This window comes from Mastigoproctus giganteus, chromosome 2, assembly GCF_048544385.1.
Source record: "Mastigoproctus giganteus isolate SK-2022 chromosome 2, ASM4854438v1, whole genome shotgun sequence".
Lineage (NCBI taxonomy): Eukaryota > Metazoa > Arthropoda > Arachnida > Uropygi > Thelyphonidae > Mastigoproctus > Mastigoproctus giganteus.
In genome coordinates, this window is record NC_143576.1 from 136,613,761 (window position 1) to 136,632,219 (window position 18,459).

Sequence of the window (18,459 nt, forward strand, 5' to 3'; positions counted from 1 at the left end):
CTGCGATACTGGTTTAGATTTTGCCTGGAATTCGGAATTTTTCTTTAATTACTTCTACTCTGCCTCATAATTTACAGCTCACTCTCTCTGTATTACTTTCCACGATATTGCTTTAAATTTCTACAAATTTTAACAAGGTGAAGTACAATGGTAAATCAAACGAAAACAATAGATTTGCTATAACGTGCTTCACTGTTTTACACTGCAAGTAACTCTTACACTATTTCACTACCATTTTATGCCGTTACACTATTTACAGTAATAATTTATACTACACAGCTCGACAAAATTAACAGAACACGTAGAAAACGCGGTGTAACTAGTGCAGCTTGCAATTAAGCAGGGCAAAATTTGGTACGGTGGTGTACCATAGAATACCGATGAAATGCGACAGCGAGAAAGGTTGGACAGGAATAAGGGACATTTATAGGGGTTGTAAAAGAAGGTCACATTATAGAAGTCGATACAAGATGATCGAAAACATGGTAAAATAACATCAGTACGGCGTATGATCCCCTCCAAGAGCAAAACAGGCCTGACAGCGGTGAACCATGCTGGATATAAGGGTGTCTATAAGGTTCTGTGGCAACAAATCCCATTTTCTCAACAGCGCAGACCTTAGCTCACCAAGTGACCGCGGAGTTGGCTGTCGGGGTGCAATGCGAAGCCCAAGGGCGTTCCACACATGTTCGATCGCCCTTCTGGGTAGCACAGTTGGTAGAATCGCCGTCTTCCCCACACCGGGAGGAAAAGATCTGATTCCAAGTCCCATCGATGACATGGGGAATTTTAATGGTCCTTTTCACAACGTGGCTGAGTTAGTCGGTCTCAGGCGAGAGTAAATTGTTTTTTCTCCCGAAAACTCTGGTTTTTCGTCCAGCAAACAGAAAATCGACCTCAGAACACATACAATTTACAGACAATAGACACGGGGCAATATGGCCTTAGTCGCCGATGCTCCTAAAATCCTACTACAAAAACATGTTCGATCAGATTTACGTCTGGCGATCATGCTGGCCATGGCAGTCTTTTGTATCTTCATTTTCAAGATGTTCCTCCACCGCTTGTGCTCTATGCGCAGTGGCGCTGTCATACATGAAAGGAAAATCTAGGCCAACCGTACCTGTAAAAAATCACACATAGGGTTCGAGGTTTTCTTCTCGGTACCTCTGCACAGTTACGGTACCCTTATCAAAAACATGAAGAGGGGTGCGGCTGTTGATCATTAATCCGCTCCACTGTAAGTGTCCCTTCCTCTGATGTTGGAGTGATGATACCGCGTTCCTCGTTGTCGCTATAAGAAATAACGACTAGAATCTGTTTGTAGGCTAAAACAAGACTCATCAGAGAACAGTACTGTACTGCATTTGTCAAGGGTCCAAGTCACATGTTCATGGCACCAATTTCGACGGGGTCTGTGGTGGTTTGGGGTTAATTGGATACAAACCACCGGCTTCCTTGAATTGAGCCTTCTTAACACAGGTTTGTTCTTAACTTAACTTAATTTCAACTTAACACAGTCCAATTGAAATGTTTTCACCTGTGGCCACAGCAACCTCAAGAGACATTTGATGACAGGACATCGTAGGTTTCCGTCTTGCTGTTAGAGTCAGATAGCGGTTTGTTCTGGTTGACGTAGCCCGCGAGCGACCTTGGCCAGCTCTTCTTATAATGGTCCCTGTCTCCTGAAACTGCTTCCATAGTACTGAGACGACACTGTGTGACACATTAAGCTAACGTGCCACCTCCACCTGCGACTACCCGGCTTCAAGCCGTCCAGCGGCCCACAATCTCAAAGGATCATCTAAACGACGATGACTTGCCATCCTGAGTACCGAAAATGTGGCTATCCCACTGAGCAAGTAAAAAAAAAACAGGAATGAAGTGATGTGATCGCAACTCGTGTTTTTATAGGCATGAATAATTTGCATAATTTGCAGTTCTCTAAGGTGGTAGATCTCGGAATTTTCATGCCAGGATACCTATTATATCAAAAATTCGCCTTCGGCGACACTGTTCACAATAAAATATTCAAGAAAAACATTTTGTTCTGTTAATTTCGTCGATCAGTGTATTACAAAATTTCAGGAACAAGCACAAACACGAATATATCTTGAAATGCAAATAAAAATAGACAAAGTTGCATCCAACCTATTACAAACATGCAGATTTGGTGACCAGATAAAAACGCTCTCTCTTCGAAACCTGTATATTTCGCATTTATCGCTGGAACTCTCGTTTCAATAGCCAGCATTGTGAAAATGTTGATGCTTGGACGATTCTTTGATTTAACAGGAAGAACATACGTCATTTGGAGGATTCTTTGATTCAACAGTGAGAACGTAAGTAAGCACAGGGAGGCTTCATTGCATCTCCTTCATCTCCACTCAAGATAATCAAGTTATCATGCCCTAACAGCAAAGCGTCAAAATGAGTTCAAACTGAATTTCCGAAACTGAATACACAGGAGGACTTGTATCCAAGCAAACCATCGGCCATCGGCACAAGGCTTCACAAGAGAGATGTTTATGAATGATCACCAGATATCTTGTGTTCCATTTACCCCACAAAAGAAACACACCCATTTGCGTGCCGACATCGTTTGCCTGGATTTAGGAACAATGATCCGTGATACTCTTTACTAATAAGTCGAGATGCAATCTTTAATTGGATTTTTGCAGCACCTTCTTTGGAGGAAACAGGGAACTGGATTACATCTCGTTAATATTGCAGAAAAAGAAGCGTCTTTGAAAGTGACAGTTCAACGATGTGAGCTGGAATCGCTGTAAATGGCAGTACTATAACTGTGATGAACTATAACCATGTGTTCCTGTGATGAACTATCAGGGCTACAAGGTATCGAGACAAGGTTCTTGATCTTTGTGTTTGCTTTTTTTTCAGCAGCAATTGGTGAGAATGTTCAATGGACGACATGCATGTAGTCAGAAATTTTCTATTGAACTAATTGGTGAATATGAAACCTTGAGAGGAAGAATATAGCTCGCACGAAGCGGCAAGCCAGATTCCCAAACTCTAGTCCAATAGGGCATGCGTGGAATGCTCTGGACAGGAGGGTTTCCGGTTATGGGTCTCTTTTTCCACTCCTAAAACCTCACCGAACTTGTTTTGCGCCAGCCGTTATATAAGAATGGGGAAATGATACTACCAACACTAATTGAGAGCACGAGAAGGAGTTGAAGTCGCTATCACTCGTTCGGAGTCGAGAAGGAGTCGATTCCAAGCATATAGCGCTACGCACGAAGATCGCACTCCTCATCTGGGCATGTTTTCATGTTTATGAAAACATGAACCTACATGAACTTTAATTCAACAATCTCAGATCGAAATATTTCGATCTTTATGCATTATTAAAGCCCTCACAAGTTGCAAAGTGGATATAAACACATCCTGCCATCCCGAGTGGAAAAAGCCTGAGTTCCAATCTCAAGACGCCTTTTTCATAACGTGAAATTACCTGAGATCGACAAAAATAAATGTTGTTTCGCAATGTTTATGTTTTCTAGACAATAAACCCAAGTTTTCGAAGAAAAATCATACCGCCTTTTTCTGAACCACGTTGTTAAAAAGGCTTATAAAATTCCTCGCATCATTGATGGAATTCAAACTCAGGCCTTGTTCCCAGTGTGGAAGGACGGTGATTATATCGACATAGTTCATGATACAGTAAGTAGCACCACACTTCAGAAAGAATTAATAAAACAGGACTGAGATGAAGTATTTTCAGGACTAAACAATTAACGAGTTGTAGAAACTTTGAGGAAACTGCGTAGTCGTGGAAATTGAAAGAAAAGCCAGAAGTAATTAGAAAGCCATAACCGACTCAATTTAAAAGGAATTATAATTAAAAATGATATTATGTGAGAGAAAGATATTCCCGAAAAGTACTTATCAGCATTTGTTAAGAGATAAATGAAGCGATCCATTCGAAGATGCTGGAAAGACCGTGTTGAAGTTACAATAGAGATTAGCATAAATGGCATAACAGATTCTTAGGTTTTCAGATAACATTACAGAATAAATATCACATTCACGGAGTTTACCTAAAAGATTGTTTATAATGTTTAACATTGTTTAACAATGTAAACAATGTTTAGATAAAAGTTAACGGTATTTTATTCTGCGCTGCTTCTTCAAACTCATATTTCGCGATTTTTTAAATAAACTCCTTTCACTAATGAATAAATGCTTGCCGGTTTGGTATTTTGTATTTGCTGCATTGATAATCTTGCCTTGATAATGACCTAGTTCGGAAAGTCGTGGTTCAGCTTCGGGGTGGTCTTTTATTTTTATTAAGAGTTTTGAAATTAATAAAGACTATTATAATCAGTTTAATTTCTGTTACCATCGATATAATGGTTGAGTTCTCGAAGAATATCACAGTTTATCAAATTGATAACTGGCAATTAATTTTGGATGGCTATGTAAATGATACGTCTAAAAAAGTATCATTTACATAGCCATCCAAACGCAGTACTTTTAAAACGTAGGGAGTTTTGTACAAAAAAAAAAAAAAAAAGCGAAGGAATTCCTTTTCTAACAAAAACAGATTCCCAGATTCCTATACTGTATTAATTCGTTCTAAATTAATGAATTACGTAAACAATAAATAAGAGAAGCTCAAAAGGGAGAAGAGAAGAGTATGGCATTCCAGAATGAATGGGTAAGAGCAGAAGAAGCGGAACCATCAAGTGCGATTGAAGCAGACCTGTTAGAGAGGACGTGCTCGAGTAAGTTTGACAGTGGAACACAATCTCCGTAGTTTCGGTGGTTAACTTAGAATGATTAACACCGTCCAAACTGTGAGCGATGTCGAAGAAGATCGTATAGAACTGTACGCCACAGTCCGAACTGGAATACATATAATGTGAAAAGAACCCCTTCTGTTTAGATAATGCCAGGGTGGCCGAGTGGTTACGGCACCAGACCCTGCCAATATATAATCATATGGATATTATTTGATAAGTTTGATATGATTATAGACGATTTATGACATTGTTGTGCATATAAAATAAATTCTCTGTTTATACTGCGGCACGACAACCAAGTCAGTAGAGTTTACACTAAAACTTCAATACAAATATTTATCGTATTTAGTAGTCACGGGATTGAACCCCGGTACACTCAAGGAACGCGTGCTATGTACTCTCGCTCCTGACCACTGGGCTACGTCAGGCCTAATGATATTCAACTTGTGAGAAAGTTAATAAATAACTAAATAATAAATAAATAAATTCCATCAGAATGGAATGTCATGGGAAAGTAATCTACTACACTAAGACATCTTAAAGATTAGATAGCACTAACTTACTCAGTGAATCATTCATGCAAAGATGGTGTGTTCTAGGGAAAACGCCTGCACAGGGGATGATGAAGCCAAGAAATTTAATTTTTAAAACAGAATTTTTTATAGCAAAAATTCATTTCCTTCATCAGCGTGGGATTACGGGAGTTTCTGGATCTGAGTTTAAGAAAATTCGAAAAGGATTCTGTCAATACTATCATTACATTTAAACTCAGCCTTCAACGGATTTAATATACTTGGAGTGTTCTTTAGTTATTATTATCATTAGCCATATGGTGCGAAGAAGCCTGAGGCTTTTGCTGCACCAGCCAAAAAAAAAAAAAAAAGTCTGAGTTACCCAGAGAGAGAGAGGGTCAGAAGTAGAAGGGGAATCAATCACCAAGAAAGAGAAGTTGTTTCTCTTCACTGAATTAATCATAGCAAAATGCCGAAGGAGGGTATAACAATGGATTGGTGGCTGCACCAATTTTACCAAGAATAGAAAATGTAAAAATAATTGTTAATTGAGAGTTCCTCCTTTGAACACTTATAAGAAACATTACAAAACTTTGCTTCCACTAAGCTAAAAACCAGGATGAACCTTGATTTGTCCCTGGCCTCCCGTTCAAGTTATATTTATGACTTTGGAACCCGGAATGCATCTTACTTCATAACAGTTTCCCCCTTTTCAACGAAGGACTCCAAATTTGTAGTTTGTTTCTGTGTCAGAGCAACTAAGACTGAAGGGTCAGTACACGTTTGTCTTTTTAAATTGCATGTAGACTGTGGTGTATTTCATACGGGAAAATGTTTCCACACCATGTAGAAAAGTTCTCCCATTTCAGCAGGATTGAAACTCAGGCCATTTCCGAATTACGTGGAATGACTGCGTACTACACGGAGAAATTCAAATTTGTAGATAATGTGGCATGATCTAACTATCGGGAATGCTTTACGCCTTAGGAAACTATACTGGGACAACAAAATAGTTTCACGTGGCGCGCACACACAAACAACAGCTGATCTGTACTTTAAAAAAAAAATCCATATATTAATATGCGACGCTTTCAAAGTTTGAAATGCATATGCCTGTGGAATTTTAATAGTAATCATATAACATTCATGTTTCCAAAAGCAGTCGTGGGAAGCACAAAAAGCTAAAATAAATCATAACCAGTAAGGCCCGCGGGTGGGTCAAAGCAGTGTATTACTGATTATCAATTTAGTTCGCTCAAATGATTCAGTTGATTTAATACATTTATATTTGACATCATGATGATGAATAAACTTCTTATTTTCAACATTTAGTAGTTTAACAAACCAATAAATATTATTTAATTTAGAGAGAGAGAGAGAGAGACAGACAGAGAGAGAGAGAGAGAGAGAGAGAGAGAGAGAGAGAGAGAGAGAGAGAGAGAGAGAAATTTACTTACTTAGCGATAGCACTGGAAGACAATCTGTTGGGCCTGAAAGAATAATTACAACCGCGTTATTACTATGACATTTCAGTAAGCGTGAGCTTAATGTAATTCAAAGCGTGTTCTTATCTTGAAAAGAAGCAATAATTTAAAGGCAATGTACACTATACTCTCAAAGATATTCGGACATCCCTGCGCCTCTTGTAAAGTAAATCCGATGTGGAAACAGACAAAAAATTGTCAAAATAGCACCACCAGACATCAGCAATAACCAGCATGGATTGCGATGCAGAGTAAACAAAATTTTCAATTGTGAGACACCACGGTATTTATTTGTCACTGCGTGCTGAAACCTGTTTGGACATTCCAAATCCCACCTAGATGAGACTCAACGGCCAATTTTTTAGGGCCTGCAAACTGATGGAGACGACATACGTGGCACTCTCCCGCCGGAACAGCCTATTGGCGACCCAAATCCGCACTCTCTTGAGCGGATCTTTCTTTCCAAACTCCTGGGGAGGAGAGGCTTGCCTCTCCTTGCCTCCCCAATTTTTTCACTCTGGTGGGGCACGGGCATGCCTCACTACCTGCAGGGGCCATCTACTCTGTCGGCCCCTTATTTCCAATTTCTTCCCCCCAGTCTTCATCCTCCCCCCAAACTTTTGTCTTGCACAGCGTTTAGCCCTACATGTCAAAATCAAAAGAGAACATCAAAATTCTTGCCCGAACCTATTTGGTTTTTAAAACTCACTTTCACCGCACAGCCCCACGTCGCGCAATATTAATACTAACTTGTAAAGTATCACTAATATCAACCTCGATTTTTTTTTTTTTTTTTTGGTCCTAGCCACTAAAATCCCAGGAAAGTAAGTGGCAAGACCAGCCAGAGTACAAATATTGGTAACACCCGGACGGCCTCCCTGTGGCAGGTATTGATAACGTCGGGTCTCACTAGGGGCCCGGCGGCTAACAGGCCGGACGAACAATGGGCACAACAAACTACACAGTACATATCCCACACACTTTTAAATCTCTGGCTTGTCCGATACAGAGAACATACGCGGAGATGGGAGAAATCCCAGGTGCCGTCAGACCCCGAACATACCTAATACCTAATACCTAATAATCAACTGCCGACAATTTTTGGAAAAGAAAGAACAAAAATAATATACACCGATGAGCCAAAACATTATGACCACCAACCTAATATGATGTTCGTCCTCCACGTGCAGCCAAAACAGCTCCTACCCGGCGAAGCACGGACGCTATAAGAATTCTAAATGTGTCTTGTGGTATCTGGTACCAACACGTAACCAGCAGATTCTTTAACTCCTGTAAGGTCCGTGGTTGAGACGCCGCAGATCGGAGTTGCTGTTCCAACACAAACCACAGATGCTCGATGGGATCGATGTCTGGGGAATTTGGAGGTCAGGGCAATACCTGGAAGTCTTCTTCGTGTTCCGCGAACCAGTCTAGAACAATCCGGGCAGTGGGGCATGAGAAAGGCATGAGAAAGGAGAAGACCGTTGCCATGAAAGGGTGTACCTGATCAGCAATGATGTTTAGGTAGGTGGTAGACTTCAAATTAGTAATAATATTGAATGCATATAATGGTATTAACTATACATAGAATTTTTTTTTACATTGAATTTTTTATTTATTTATTTTTTAATTTTTTTTTCCCTTGGGTTGGGCAGCCTGAGGGCTCCTGTCCTTTGGTATTGCACTCCTTCCACTGGACGACAAATTGGTGCAGCAGCATAGAACCATGCACAACTACTCATGCTTAGAAATGGGCACGAGGCAGTGATTGACCGGGTGTTGATCGCTGTAGACAGTTAATCTTACTTTTTCAACACAGATTTCCAAGGTGGAGTTCGACTAAACGTCTAGGTGCCACCCAAAACAAATACATACGCATACGCAGGTGGTAGACATCAGAGTTCCCAGCACGTGGATGATTGGACCCAGGGTATCCCACAGAACATCGGCCAAAGCATGACACCGCCACCATGAGCTTGTTTTCGTCTCACGGTACATACAGGCGTCACAGGTAAACCTGTGACTAAGGCGTCAGAAGGCGTCACAGGGTTACCTGACAGGAATCAGGTAAACAACGCACACATACCCGGCCGTCCACATGGTGCAACAGGAAACGTGATTCATCGGACCAGACGATCTTCTTCCAATCACTCAAGGTCCAGTTTCGATGCTCGCGTGCCCACTGTAGGCGCTGTCACCGGTGAACCGTGGTTATCAGAGCAGCCTACGGCTACGCAGCCCCATTTTAAGCAGGGTTCGATGTACTGTGTGTTGTGACACATTACTCCCGTCACCAGCATTCCAATTACTGAGTTGCGCCACAGCCGCCCTTCTGTTGCCACGTACCATCCGGGAGAGCCTTCGCTCACATCGAGCATCGATGAGTCGTGGTCGTCCAACACCTCGCCGGCGGTTCGTGGGTTTTCCCTCCTCGGACCACTTTCGGCAGGTACTAACCACGGCTGACCGTGAGCATCCCACCAGCAGTGCCGTTTCGGATATGCTCTGACCCAGTCGTCTGGCCATCACAATTTGTCCGTTGTCAAACTCGCTTAAGTCCGCTGCCTTTTCCATCTGAAGAACAAGAGTAACACTGATTAACGGAGCTCAGTATCAGGTGTTTTTTTTATCGAGTCCCGACCCGTGCACGCGCCGTAGTTCACCTGCAGTTGCTTCGATTTGCATAACGACTCACTGGTCATAATGTTTTGGCTCATAGGTGTAACTATTCAGAAAGGTTTCTGCGGAGTTAAAATCCAGGCATCCGCAAAACTGGGGCTTATTTTCTACCAGCAGAAATTACGACTGTGTACAATATGGGAGAGAGCTGCCAGCATTAATTTCCCTGGAAGAGTTCTATCTCAAAAGGATCGCGGCGCTCATTAAGACCAAAGTTAAACACGCACGTTAGAAATACAAACATCTCTTTTTTTTTTTTTTTTTTTTTTTTTAAGTTTTGGTGTCCAATTACTTTGCAGAGTATAGTGCAAGCCATCTGCACGTGTTGATCTGTGATGTACAAAGTACAGGGTGGTTATAAAGGCATTTCCCACTTTTAAAAATTAATTACTCGAAAGCGAGTAATTAATTTTTAAAAGTGGGAAATATACATGGGGCATATATGCCCCATGTATACTGATTACACGGTAATTTTTTTTTCACCCAACAAAATTTAGTTTGAATTTTGACCACCTCAGGCTAAGCGATTCATTCACTCCAATTAAAGGTTAAATTAGTCTCTTTTTCTTTAAAACCTTAACAATCGAGGAGGTGGAGATATAACACGATTATCTTAGCCTATTCCGATGAAAAAAAATATATTCCAGAGATCAAAGAACATCGTTTACATGGAAACAATTTTTATGTAGGATTCGGACCGTACCGTGTGGTCGTCCCGGAGTATAAACAGAAAATTTATTTATTTATTGATGATAGCCTTTTTCCACAAGCCTTGCCTTCAAAAACATGTGATCTAACTCCAGAAGCCCTTTGGTTGCGGGAATTATCTGAAACACAGCGTTTACAGAGATTTCCCTTGAACTGTCTCATATCTGAAGGATGGACTCCTCGGGAGGTAGTGAACAATCCATCGGAAATATGAAGGCAGCTGTGCAGAACAATGTTTTTGCCATTGGGTTTTAATGCATCAGTGACTTAGATTACAATCTGTTTTATATAATATGTCCGTAAATTGCGTGTGTTCTCCGGTCGATTTGTCTGTTGGACGAAAAATCCGAGTTTTTCATCCAGCAAATAGGCAAATTCGCCTGAGACCGACTGCCTTCGCCTCAGAGTGGGAAAAAACCCTAAAATTTCTGGCGTCATTCGCGGTATTCGAACTCGGGCCTTTTCCGTCTGATGAGTGGAGGACAGCACACATACGTAGTGTGTTACTCTCCAGGGCTGAGCGCAATGCACCATCTTGATCGTTTATTAGAAAATAATGGTGGACAAGTGGAAATTTTATCGTCAATTAAGATTGGTGAAAAATTTATCTCTGTGCTATTTTTATAAATAAATTCCTTTGTGCTTACCCTGGTGGTCAAATTTCGAAGTAACTGTTGTTGTTTAAAAAAACCAGCATACACTGATTGGCTGTTGTACGATTTTAGGGGCATCAGCAACTTAGGCCATATTGTGCCATATATAATATGTCTGTAAATTGCGTGTGTTCTGCGATCGATGTGCTTGTTTGCTGGAACGAAAAACTCGAGTTTCTGGGAGAAAAACCATGCTACCTTCGCCTGAGACCAACTACTACCTCAGCCATTGTGAAAAATGCCCCTAAAAATTGCTCACGTCACTGGCTGGATTCGAACTTAGGTCTTTTCCACCTGGTGTGTGGAGTACGGTGACTATACTAACTGTGCTATCCACGAGGGCTATCAGCTGATTACAATGCAAAAAAAAAAAAAAAAAAAAAAGTATATATATTGTTCGATGCGACGTTTTCTAGTTATTAATTCATTTTCTCTGTTGCTGGAGAGGGTTAATAGCGTGATGGAGTCACTGCAGTGTGTACCACATTGCGAAGTGCGGCCAACATCCACATAAAAACAACTGGGGGTTCGGATCTGCTGACTATCGCAAGTAGGGGGAAAAGGACTGTATATCAAATTTCTCCGTATATGCTCCTTGACACTAACGGGAATAACCCAGCAACCCGATGCAGATCTGGAATGTGTGGTTTTGTTGAAACATTCCCGGTATTCAGTGATTAATTTGTAAAAAAAATAATAAATAATAATATAATTTCAATTCGCTTTATTTATTAGGGATCTGGGATCCCGATTGCTTACAGATAAGAGCCTTCCTTCAGTTAACTGACAGTCACTTCACCAGCCAAATGGAAAAAGGGCGGAGGGAGCTTTTCTAGTTTCTTTACCTCATGCTAAGTTAGTCGGTCTCTGGGAGGTCGTGGGATTTTCCAGCTGTGAAACTCCAGTTTACCACTTCATTCCACTCCACTAAACAGACACACCGACCTTTTAACAATGCACAACATTTTCGGAGGCAATATACTTGTCGTCTGTTTCTATTCGTAATTCCAAAAAAATTATGAATACGTTCTGGAACAGGTGGATCCCATTATAGGTCAAATAATTATAAGTGAGTCTAAGTTTATACTGATACATGACCGTTGTTTGGTTATCGTGCGCCAAAACTATGATTTTTTTTCTTCAATATACTGATTAATATCGGTAAATTAGTTTTAATTGCGAGACACGACAAAACAACTTAATCAGCTAACACCAACAGTATGCTAAATTGCTGAATAGGTTCAGTGGATGTCCAGTAATGCAAACATACTATTTCTAGAACATCACAATAAAATATAGTTATGTTTCATATGTGTTACTCTCTATACTGTACAAAGAACAACACATATGGCGTTACATGAGTTCATAATTAAAACGTGATTATTTCAGCCACCGTAAAATATGAATTTTAAGTTGGGTTTTTAAGAATTCTCTGTTTAAAAGCACATTTATATGCTGAATTCGTTCGCCTCACTTACCCTGATCTGTGGCGGTGGTGAGATCGTCGTCTCCGTCCACAGCCAAGACTACCCGTACTGCTTGTACTTCGGAAACTGTCGGAACTACAGTAGAACAAACACAGAGAAAATATACGGGGTCACTGCTTGGGACATAAAACAAACACACACATAAGCAAAATATGAAATGCATAGGATAAGGTTAGGAAAAGAGGAATGGTTGAGGAAGTGCAGAACCTTCGAAAGCTGACTGTCAAAAAAAAAAAAAAAAAACCCTTTTTCTTTTTTTTTACCAGCGGGTTTCTTTGCCTTTCAGATTATCGATGGTCTTCCAGCAGCAAGCATGTTGATTATGTAAAATGATATTTTACATGTTGATATTATAAGCGTGCAACAATGTTCCACGTGATAGTTGACTTATCACAGACATCGGATTATATACATTTGCATATGTGCTTATACAAAAGCATATTGTGGTCGTTTTAATTATTGGTACATATAAATGCATATACTGTAACACGAATATGTTTAGAAATACTACATATTACGTTAATTTGATCTGTTTTCCGATTTTAAATTCGGAAACATAATTTCTTTCATTGAAAATATTAAAAATAACATCAGCAGAATCTCAAGGTTGTTTCAAATTAATTCTCTGCGATAAAAGGTTGAAAAAAGTACATTCTTTGAAGTGCTTTTTGTGTTTTATAACAGTTTAGTTTGGCTATATAAAATAATATTTTAGATTCGGGTTACCCGGGAAGACAGACAATGTTTTTTTCCAGAAGTAAAAACTCTGCTATCCTCGCTCAAAGATTGAAAATTGAAGAATTGAAAAAGAGAAAAAAACGCCCATAAAGATACCAGGGATTCGAATCCAGACCTTTTTAGAGGGCGTGGGAAGACGGTGATTATAGCCACTGTGCTATCTACGAGGAATTAATTTTTATCTAAAAAAAAATTAAAGAACAGCAGCTGGCACTTTGATTCAAAATTCCAGATATCAAATCTGCTGCTAAATTTATGGTATCGCTTTTTCAAGCCATGCAACTGAAGAGAAGAGAAAAGTGAATTTTCAGAGAATACGTGTGTCCTCTTTGTGAGCAGCAATACCTCTTCCAATCAGTTAAACAATCTAAATTCCAAAAGATTCTTGAAAAAATATTGTATAAATCAAAACTTTCCAAACGAATCCAACTTGAGGAAGAATTACCTTAATGCTATTTATGATGCCATTATTTCCAAACTTCGTCAAGATATTAGAGAAAAGTGCACCTGGATGTCTGCAGATGAAACGGTAGATGCTTTGTCATCATACTTCGCGTTGTCATGTGAGAAATTAAAGGGAGAATCTTCTCATCAGCATTTGTTTGCTTGTGAGGGTCTCGAAAACTTGAATTATTGCCATATTATTTTGTGACCGATTCTTTGCAGTTATTATAGCTGGACCGAAAATCAACCAATTGCGGAAGGGTACATTTCTGTTAATGACGCTGCCTGTATATGATCAAAGAAGCCCTACAGGTTTTCTATACAAAATTTGATCCACATTACTTGCTTAGCCCATGGCTTACATGATGGGCTTGCAGAGGCAATTCGGAAGAATTTTGGAGAAGTTAATAAGTTATTCGTTTTAGGTGAAAAAAAAAAAAAAAATCTTATTTACAGATATATGTAATTTGGCCTTCCCCTTCCACCAGAGCCTAGTTTGACAAAATGGGAACAGTTACGTGCAGGACTGTTTTATGCCATAAACTTAGATCCCATAAAAAAAGTTGTCGGTGCTTTGGATACTGTGGTTGCTGCAGTTATTGGCTTTACAAAATTTGTTATTCACGGAGACTCATTTTGCTTGGATGACTAATTCTGCAAGCCAACTTGAAGAATGGCTATGTTCTTTGAGCAACCCAATTGACCAGGTAGAGAGAGTTTAGTTAGAAATTTCAACCAACTCTGGAGACTGGAGAGAAAACAAAAAATAAAGTTGGTAACGTGTTAAAAAAGAACTTTCGATTTCATATTTTAAGAAAAATAGATGATTTTGTCAATGGAAATTATCTGGAATTTACATTTCAAGTAGAGGCTTTGAAGGTTCTCATTTTTAAATTTAGCCCATTCACTTCCGTCGATGTGGAAAGATCGTTCTGTGCTTTTAAAATGATTTTGGACGATAAAGTCATAAATTTACAATGGACCACATCGAAAAATACATTAAATACATCGTTATTTGCTGCAAAAAAGATTATTCTACGTGCGAGTTGTAAAATAAACCTTCCTTTAAAACTTTTCATGAACTGTTTCGTTACTATTAAAAACTGAATACAAAGAAATAGTCCAATTAATTGAACTATTAATTAACTGATTAACTTGTAATATATGTAAAAATATTATTGTACATAATAGAGTTTTGGTGCATATTTTTGTCTATTCAATTGCATATTTGCATGCATATTTTGTTGGTACTTTTCTATTTCTTTCTGTCCTGTAAATATGTTACTTTTTGCACTGTATACTTTGGCTGAGATGTTAAAAAACACCCCTCAGTATTAAATCAAATCATATTCATACGATACCACCATTTTACATAAAGTAAAATGATGGTGAAAAAAAAAAGAATATTTTTAAAACATTTTCTGTTTTACGTATATGTTCTTGTTTATACTCCGGCATGACCAGTGGAGTTTACAATAAATCAATCAATATAAAATTTAATCGGATTTAGTAGTCACGGGCTTGAACCCCGATCCATTCAAAGAGCCTGTGCTATTGCACTCGCGCTCCTATGTACGTAAAAAATAACACGTATAAAATAGATACATTGACAGAACATTAAAAAGTTAGTGAACTGATAAGGGGTTTATTCTAGGACTCTTTTGTACGATGAAAATCTGGAATTTCCAGGGGAAAAAAACATTTTACACTTCAGCCCGGAACCGACTAATTCTATGTATAATCCAACAAAAAGCCCTTCACGTCGAAAGGAATAAATCACTCCAGACTGGACATAAGCATCGAATCTCAGATGGAAGACAGGTGTCATTATGCTGTCATGCGGTTGGCACTATCCTCGAGGAAGCACGGTAGGTATGGGCGCTGTCCTCCCATACCATGTAGAAAAGTCCTGAGTTCGTCGTGTATAAAAGGCTTCAGTTCGAATCCAGTCAAAACGGGCGGAATTTTTAGCAGATTTTTAAAAGCTATCTACGAGTACTTAAGTTTAGGTCGAGTCTAAACCTACTCGTTACTTTAACCCAAATCCTGAGTTTTTCATCCAGCAAAAATGGCAAACCAATCATACAGTATAGTATCTCGTAGCCATTTTACAGGCATATTGCACACTGACGTCTTGTAGCCTTAGATGTCTTGGCGTAAAAACAAAAAAGAAACAAACAGGCGAAAGGCATTAAAACATATATACAAAAGTTGTTATTATTATTTGGTTTTTAGGAGCATTAGCAACTAAGGCCATATTGCTCCGGGGATATGCGGTGGTCATTTTCTGACCTTTCCGCATCCTCCGATTTGGTGGGTACAGGCTCGAACTCCGAGTCTAATCAAGAAGCGTGTGCTACGCACTGCTGCTTCTGCCCACCTGGCTACGGAGGTGCCACATACAAAACACAATCAAGTCCATAATGCTTCTATACATGTGCACTACCCTCCAAAAAAGTATCCGGTTACTCTATTTTCATTGTCCATTGGGCCGTCCAGATTAAAGTAACTCAGACCAGTATATAAGCAAGGAGTATAAGGGGTAGAGGAACCAGAGATCAGATCTTAAGTCTACGACTGATTATTGAAAAATGCAAAGAATTCAATGTTCCAGTCGTTTTGTGTTTTATAGATTATGCAAAAGCATTTTATTGTGTTCAACATGAGAAATTATGGGAAACGATGACTATTATGGGTTTCCCAATCCACATAATTCAGCTGATTAAGTTACTGTACCAGGAACAGGAAGGAACTGTGAGAACGAACATGGGAAACACGAATTTTTTCACAATAGGTAACGGTGTCAGGCAGGGCTGTATTTGTCACCTCGCCTTTTTAATCTTTATGCCGAAGATATTATGTGTGAAGCTTTCGAAGATTTAGAGACTGGCATCAAAATTGGTGGACTAAAGATAAAGAACCTTCCTTATGCAGATGATACTGTGCTAATTTGTAATTCTAAGGATCATCTTAAAGAAACTCTGAGGAGAGTATGTGAAGCAAGTGAAAAAAAAAAGGATTGTTTCTGAATGTGTGTAAAACAAAATTATGGCGATTGGTGATCTCGGATCCAGTAAAGTAAAGGTTAATGGGCAAGTTATCGAAGAAGTTGACGAATTTGATTACTTAGGACCAAGAATAAATAAAAAAACAGTGACTGCTCAAACGATGTAAGGAGACGACAGGCAATTGATAAAACGTTGGTCGCTGATCTGACAAAATTATGGAGAGATCATGATCTGCCCCTAAAGACGAAACTGACTGAGAATCATTGATTCGTTAATTTTTCCAGTTGCCACTTATGGATGTGAAGGAAGGAATCTGAAAAGAGTTGACAGGAAGAAAATTGAGGCATTTGAAATGTGGTGTTACAGGAGAATACTGCGTAGTTCTTACTTGAATCGAAAAACAAATGAGGAGGTATTGAATAAAATTGGCAGGCCTAAAATCCTTCTTCACAGCATCAACAGAAGAAAACTCAAGTTTTTTGGTTATATAGTAAGAAGGGAAAACTTTCTGTTGAAGAATATAATGGAAGGAAAAACCGAGGGGAAGAGGTGCAGAGAAAGACCTGCAACTAGGTGGAAGGATGGGATCAGTGAAGTTCTGGGCATGATACTTTGCGATGCTGCTCGTATAGCACACGATCGAAGCAGTTGGAGGAATTTGTTTGTGGTCACAACAGCTCCTCAGGGAGCTATGTGACCGGAAGAAGAAGTATAAGCCACACAGAATACCGTTAGTTGTTCTGGTCGTGGCAGGTAGAGCCAAGCTGACTGAGTTCGAGGGGGTTTTATTGCCGAATATTACAATGCTGACTTTTCAATTAGTGCAATTTTTAGTGCATTGTTAGTGAAGTTATTATGGAATTGAAAAATGATGATGCCACCACCAACGCGCAAAAGACCATGGAAGCTCACCCTACGTGACCACCACCATCTAGGAAAGGGAGTACAACAATTTTGCCAGACGTCCCCGCAAAATTCAATCGGGGGTTAAGGCATCAACAGGCTTTGAGTTCTGTACGAACACACTACGTATGGAGCTCCACAGCCTCGGTTTTCGTGGGAGGATTACAAACTGCAATCAGCACTCCTGCTTTGCATGATACAATAAACGCTAATTGACCTATAGAACAGCACAAAGTGATCCTAAAGAGTGAAAAATCTCGCTACATCCTATTCGGATCACATGGGCCTGTGTATTGATGTGGAGTATACCTGGAGATGTCTGTGCCCTAATTGCATTGTGCCAACAGTGAAGTTTAGAGAATTATGGGATTATGGTGTAGTGCTGTTTCTCATGATATGGCGTAATACCGTTGGTGATTGTGCGGGGAACCATAAACGCCGAAGCCTATCTTAACATTTTGGACAAGTCCATGCTTCTACGATGTAGCTGTTCTTTGGTACAGAGATTTGTTTCAACAGGATAATGCCCCATGTCACCAGTGCTGTTCGAGACTGGTTTATGGACAAGAGTTGGAATGTTCGGCGCAGAGCCCAATTTGAACCCTACAGAACACCTACGAGATGAACTGGAACATCGGGTGAGGGCCAGACCAATACGTCCCACATCGGTAGCTCGAATGGTCAGTGTTCTACAGGAGGAATAGCAAATTATGCATCTACAGTCTATCGTTCTTTGGGGGAAATGGGGGAAAGCCTATCAAGGAGGACGGAATGTGACATTGCGGCCAAAGGGGAACTGGACTGACACGCTATTGAAGTGAGCGGTAGTGACGTTGATGTGAAACTGGCGTATGTCCGAGTATTTTTGGAGGGTAATGTACTTCAGAGAATTTCTGCACGAGTGATCCTCCATTAAAGTGAAATTATACTTCTCTGAAATATGCAGTCAGTGCTAAAAGCTACAAAAGCATCATATGATGATTATATTCATAATCAGTAAAAATATTTTTATTTTATGCAGGATTCTCGAAGAAGAAAAGGTTCGGAACCACTGCAGTGGATGTATCAACTGATAGC

At 39.7% G+C, this 18,459-nt stretch overlaps 1 protein-coding gene across 2 annotated transcripts in view; it reads right to left on the bottom strand.

Annotated features, from left to right (window-relative positions):
* The window catches only part of LOC150089586 (rab11 family-interacting protein 4-like), a 202,759-nt gene that overhangs the window by 88,522 nt on the left and 95,778 nt on the right, over positions 1-18,459 (bottom strand). Inside the window, exons 6-7 of one of the 2 annotated variants that reach the window (XM_090368679.1) lie at positions 12,281-12,364; positions 6,736-6,768 (exon numbers count right to left, since the gene is read on the bottom strand). In XM_090368679.1, coding sequence (XP_090224805.1) covers positions 6,736-6,768; positions 12,281-12,364 — 117 coding nt within the window. The remainder of the gene's footprint in view (positions 1-6,735; positions 6,769-12,280; positions 12,365-18,459) is intronic. The other variant, XM_090368680.1, reaches the window with a different exon arrangement.